The sequence below is a fragment of the Pseudogymnoascus destructans genome, assembly GCF_001641265.1.
Source record: "Pseudogymnoascus destructans isolate 20631-21 unplaced genomic scaffold scaffold_28, whole genome shotgun sequence".
Taxonomy (NCBI): Eukaryota; Fungi; Ascomycota; class Leotiomycetes; order Thelebolales; family Thelebolaceae; genus Pseudogymnoascus; species Pseudogymnoascus destructans.
Genome location: NW_020167547.1, coordinates 58,804 through 65,324, shown reverse-complemented (window position 1 = coordinate 65,324; position 6,521 = coordinate 58,804). Strand labels below are relative to the sequence as shown.

The 6,521-nt window shown below is 48.2% G+C and overlaps 1 protein-coding gene across 1 annotated transcript; it reads right to left on the bottom strand.

Moving 5' to 3' along the window:
• Positions 1 to 637: 637 nt before the first annotated feature.
• On the bottom strand, positions 638 to 1,069 carry VC83_08522 (uncharacterized protein; the record flags this gene model as incomplete). Its single annotated transcript, XM_024472071.1, has 1 exon — positions 638 to 1,069. The coding sequence occupies one exon, from the start codon at positions 1,067 to 1,069 to the stop codon at positions 638 to 640; it is 432 nt and encodes a 143-aa protein (XP_024320300.1).
• Positions 1,070 to 6,521: the final 5,452 nt, after the last annotated feature.

Here is a 6,521-nt window from a genome sequence, read left to right as displayed (position 1 = left end):
TGCAGATCCACTGTAATCAGCACCAAGACAACTAGGTGGAACTCCTCCACTTCGCAGAATTGACCTACAATAACGCCTTCCACGATTCCATCCAGATGTCGCCAAACCAGGCCCGATACGGCATCAATATAGACCTAAGACAAGGGATCGAGGACGACCCCACCAGAAGGGAAGTGCCAGTCGCGAAAGATCGCATCAACCTGATCCTAGAATTGCGACAGGAGCTCGAAGAGGCGTGGAAACAGACAAAGGAAGCCCAAATACGAGGCTACAACAAGCTGCACAAGCCAATGCAGTACGTGGTAGGAGAGAAAGTATGGCTTTTGGCCAAGAATATCAGAACCACCCAGCCAAGTAGGAAGCTTGGGCACCGCTAGCTTGGCCCGTATGAGATCACCCAGCGCATCGGTAAGCAGGCTTACCAGTTGAAGCTACCGCCAAGGTATAAGGCGATCCACAACGTGTTCCACGTGTCCTTACTAGAAAGGTATTGGAAAAACACAGAGGAACCCAACCCTCCACCTAGCCCAGAAATTGTGGACGGTGAGGAAGAATACCAAGTAGAAGCGGTCCTAGACCACAGGATAATCAAATGAGGCAGGGGCCAGAGAGAGGAGTACCTTATTAGATGGGCTGGTTATACAGCTGCAGACGACCAATGGGTGCCAAAACATGACGTAGGGCTACCATTGATTGAGGCACAGCACATCTGGCCTGGGAAGTTGTAATACGTGTGCGCACACTTTACGCAGCACGGGCGGGAGCCAGCGCGAAGGCGTCCCGCAGAATCGGGAACCTCACAGCGGGCAGCAACCTTCCACCCAAGCACGGTGCGCTCACCCTTTGGAGCCTCAGACTCAGGAACGACGGAGCCCTCGGGCTCCTCAGCTTCACCCTCGACTTCAGGCGAGCGATACGGACGGACAGTGCGAGAACGTGATGTGGGGGAGGCGACACCAGAAGGAACAGGCGTGGCGGGCGCCTGCGACTCAGGAGAGCCGGACATCTGGGCCGCTGGTCGCTTGCGAGGCGTATCAACTAGAGCCTTCCCCTTCGGCTTGGGAGCCATGATGAGGGTTGGACAATGTGAGATCTATCCGTAACGATAAGCTCCTGCAATCCAGGTGGAAAGGAAGTGATTACCTTGAAGCAACAAGCAACGGTATCAAAGGTTGGGACTAAGATCGAGGGCGAAACGAAGTAAGGTGATGTTCAGGATGAAGGTGGAAGAAAGTTCGATAGGGAGTTTGGAAGTAGGAGTTTGGCGCGACACCCACAACAAAGGGGGTGGCCGCGGCAACCCACAACAAGGGGGGTCACGGGACCAGCCCACCAAGCGCGCACCCAAACAAGCCCACCACCTGGGGCAAAACAAAAAGTCCAAACAAGCCAGGAGGGTAATCAAGCCCTACCTGCAAACCTCGGAATTGAGGGCAATTCTCCCAAGAGGGGGGGTAATTGTAAGGAAGGCCATCACGTGCCACCATGTGAGGCCCCTTTGGTGGGGCCCGTAGGGCTCGGTAAAGTAGGGCGCAAGGCGCCTGGATAAAAGGGGCTGGAGGCCTCGGAAGAAGGCCTCCAGTCAATAGTCACTGTGTATACGTAGACCTATTGTGCTTACAGAATACGATACCTTCCTGCCTCCTGACCTGGTTCCCTGGACTCCCGTGAGACCTTAGGCTTACGCTTTACATAATTTCAGCGTCGAAGACATGTAAGAGGGGTTGATAGCTCCATGCCCTGTGGCGATCTAGTGTCTGTTCTAGTATATAGCGTATCTGTAGCCAACCTTTCTGTTGCCTGCTTAGTGCTGCTCTGATCCATTAGAGAAGATGGTGACATCTGTTAGTAGTAGATGGTCCCACCATTGTTTGAAGGTGGCTGACGTAGTGATCTTGTCCTGGCCACCTATAGGATCTGTCCTACATCTAGTGGTGAAGTGTAGTAGGTTGAGTTGTAGCCGAGGTATGCTAGGCAGTAGTCCTAGTCTCTAGACTTTGCAGTAGTCCTAGTCTCTAGACTTTGGTTTTAGGACGTTGGTGTGTTCCGGCTCCTCTGCCCCTACTAATCATAGGGGGCTGAATGTGCTAGACGAGAGGGTGGCTTGCCTCTATAGTCTAGAGGCGCATAGCGAAATGGAGTTTGGCTTCTTTAAGGGCTGCCATAGCAGAGAGGAGGCTAGCGTCCCTAAAAAGGGTGACTGTTAGTGTGGTGCGCTAGACTAGGAGTACACCTCTTGCTGCAAGCAACAGCATTTTGTCAACTAGGTCAACATGCCATCTGTTCCTTATGCTGACTGTAATGCCTCTGCTGCTGCGTTAGAGCCGGGGTGGCTTGTGTCAGCCTGCGTACCATGCTTCTACACCAGCTTATAGGACATGCACTCACTAACACTACATGACGAAGTCTCCGCTTAAACAAAGAACAAGCCCATTAGCTGCCGACCATCCTGACATGGGGCCAGCCCCTAGACTAGGAAAATCACCTAGATTATATCATTCCTCACCCTAGTCAGGCCCTTCTGACTTTTCAATGCTAGCGAGCTCTTAAAGGCAATTGACAAAAAGACAGCTATCTCAAGGCACGACCTAGGCTGTTAAGGATACTACAACCTAGCTAAATGAACCTAGTAACGTAAGTCGTGGCGTAACCAGGAGAATGGCGTAAACAGGATAGTGGGGAATATTGAGCATCAAGAGTATCACCAAACCAATGTAAACCCCCAACATGGTGCGAAAGCGTAGTCAGAAAGCCAAAGAACTAGAAGTTTTATTGGCACAAGCTGTTGCTGGAGTTAAATCCGGATTATACAAATCTTCGTACAGTGCTGCAAAGGCTTTACACCTTCGGCCAGACACAGTCCTTCAACGCGTTAATGGGAAACTGTCACGGAGAGAAGCTCGACAACAACAACAACTGCTATCGCCAGCGCAAGAGCAGACACTTTTAAAGTGGATAAAGGTGCTAACAATTAGTGGATATGCTCCTAGTCACCGTATATTGCGGGATATTGCTGACGAAATCCGTGTCAACCGATGCCGCGTTTTCGAACTGTCGCACCCTAACAGTCAACATGCCCAACACACTCATCACAAAGAGATTCTGAACTTTCCCCTTGGACAAGACTGGGTCCCACAGTTTATAAAACGACATCCGCATTTACAAATCCAACTAGGCAGACGGGTCGAAGCACAAAGAATGAGTGGAGTTACAAAAGATGTGTTAACGGGGTGGTTTGACGCGTACAAGGACCTTGTGGCGCGTCTAGGAATACAAGAACACAACGTGTATGACATGGATGAAACTGGATTTTCGATTGGCACTATGGAGTGTACTCGGATCATCGTTGATTCTACACTCCGTACATGTCACCAGGCACACCAAGGCCAGCAGGAATGGGTGTCTGCTGTTGAATGTATCTGTATGGATGGAACGACCATTAACCCTCTTATTATATTCAAGGGTCAGAACATCTTACAAAACTGGATCCCTCCTGAGGTTATCGATAAATGGCACTTCTCTGCTAATACAAAGGGTTGGACAAGCAACTTACATGGCATCGAGTGGTTAAAACGTGTGTTTGAACCAGCAACGCATGCGAAAGCGACATCTAATGGAGCGCAACAACAACGGTTACTCATATGCGATGGCCACGACAGTCATATAAGTGGAGGCTTTATATCCCATTGTATGCAAAATCGAATATCTATCCTTGTCCTCCCACCGCACACTTCCCATGTGTTGCAACCACTCGATGTTGCAGTCTTCGGACCATTGAAAAAACATCTCACAAGTGCGCTCTCACATTTGAATGAAGCGCAACTTACACGCATACAAAAAGCAGAATGGCTATCTGCATACATCAAAGCGAGAGCAATTGCGCTATCTACTCATAATATTACATCTGCATGGAGGGGTGCTGGTCTACAACCTTTCCAACCTCAACGGGTGATCCGGATGGTGACGCTCCAACAGACAGATGTGACAGATGATCAACCAAAAACACCAACTGAGTACGATATTTTTGACAATGTCTTTCAGAACAGTAGTCCACCCGACTGTTCTACATTGCGCAAAGCGAACACTGTCCTGGTTGCGGCCTTAGAGACGCGTACAGTCCTAAACACACCCACTACTCAATATATCCGTCGGTTTGCTGATGAGACTGAGCGACTTAATACACGCAACTTCTTACACCAACGCGAGGCAGATAACCTACGATCGATAATACAAACACGGAGAGCACAGAGCAAAGGGAAATGCGCAATTTTAAAGGGCCACTTCCACATAACTACAGAGGAATTACGCTCCCAAGTCATTGAGGCCGAGGAGGCCACCCAGAAAGCGACTACCAAAGGCAAGAGTACAGCGACAAATATCACTGTACCTGACCAAACCGAGAATGTCGAGGAGGATGAGAACCCAGAAGAAGTATATGGCTGCATTATAGTTGAATACTAAAGTAATAATACTCTACTTTTCGCTTTCTTCGTGGTCGGTCTTCCCCCACTATCCCGTTTACGCCATTCTCCCGGTTACGCCACGACTTACGTTATGTGTTATGGCTAAGTGCTAGTGCTATGGCTAGCGCTTACAGCTACAACCTCACGTGATGGATAACATTGGATATCATGGATATTATGATATCTATGTTATCTACAGGGATCAACAGAATGTCATCTAATGGATAACATTAGATATCATGGATATTATGATATCTATGTTATCTACAGGGATCCACAGAATGTCATGTAATGGATAACATTAGATATCATGGATATTATTTTATCTTTGTTATCCATAGGGATCCACAGAATATCAGGTGATGGATAACATTAGATATCATGGATATTATGTTATCCATGTTATCTACGGATATCCCTTTGGCACAACGCCACTATATAAGTAGATAGTATTTCCTTAGATAGGAGCTTCGTGCTTAACTCAATATAGTATTCTTTACAATACTGTAATGTGTTACTTGGAAAGCCTTTGTGTCTAATCCCCTGCCTCCTCTCTCAAGTTAACGTTATGCAAGAAACCTCTGTGTCTTCTATTGTTTAGAAGTCAGTGTTACAGTATGCCTACTACTACAACTACAGCACTTGCATAGACCTTCACATAGGCCCTATAGGACTGAACTGCACCAAGAAAACCAGATGCGCCAACTGCCATAGAACCTTCCTAGCTAGACATGAGCACTGCCTAGCAACTCCTAAGCGCAAGAACGGCAAGATCATCAAGCCTACCAAACGGGAGCTTGACTCTCTGCCAGTAGGGAGACAAGGCCTTCCGAGACACACACACCACCACCCCTATGGAAATTGCCCCTAAGTCACAACCTCAGCCCTAGACACAAGGCCTAGCAACCAATGTTGCCTCTAACCAACCTAAAAGGAAACGGGGCTTAGCAATTACAGCCTATGAAAACGCTAGTACACTAACTGATACTAGCATCACCACCCCCTAAGCTAGCACTAGCAGATGCCCATAGAGGACTACAGCCTCCTAGAGGAGCCTCAACCTAGCCGACCTCTCAGCTTAGAGCTTCAGCTAGGAGGAAACACCATCTAGTGCCTAGGAAGAGGACATAGAAATGGACTCTACCACCAACACACCTATATGTTAGGACTACACACTACACACTGCAGCTACTGCTGCCACAAATAGCCTAAAAATCGGGACCTATAGGTCTGCTAGGCAAACATAGGCAAAAGGGCGCCCGGCCACATCACTACACTCCACCTCGCCTTCTTAGAGAAGATAGACGTTGTCTGCATACAAGAACCTTTCACCGTCCCTAGCTCAAGGACTTAGAACCACCTAGGATATGACTGCTATGCACTAGTCGACAGCTAGGACAGCATAGATCCAGAACAACAGGAAGAAGAGAGACCCTAGGTTATGACCTACATACGAAAAGGGGCAGGCCTTAAGACCTAGCAACAACACCCTATGGAAAGCTACAACATGCTATGGACAGACATCAACAGCTATGCTATTTTCACCACCTACAGACAGCCCCTCTAGCCACATGTGCTCAACTACGTCACGCACCTAGCCCCCCTACCACACTGCCTTATTAGTAGCGACTTCAATGCCTAGCATGACATGTTTGAGCTAGGAGTACAGGCTGTACACCAAGGCGCAGAGCTTGCGAGATGGGCAGGTGAAAGTGGCATGGATTTTATTGGGATCCTAGGAGTCCCAACCTAGAGAGCAGGCCACTGTAATCGTGGGTGCACCAGATGTGAGAATCTAGCCACCCAAGGAAGGGGTATTTTACTAAGACAACACACTGTCTTAGGAAACAGAGCCAAAGGGTCGTAGCTTAGACTATTACACAATGCAGCAATCAGGTGTATGATGTAATGGAGTGGTTTAGACAAGTTGTAACAAATGTTGAGTCTGAGAACTCAGGTGTAACACTGACTGCTAAACAATAGAAGACACAGAGGTTTCTTGCGTAAGGTTGACTTGACAGAGGAGGCAGGGGATTAGACATAAAGGCTTTCCAAGTA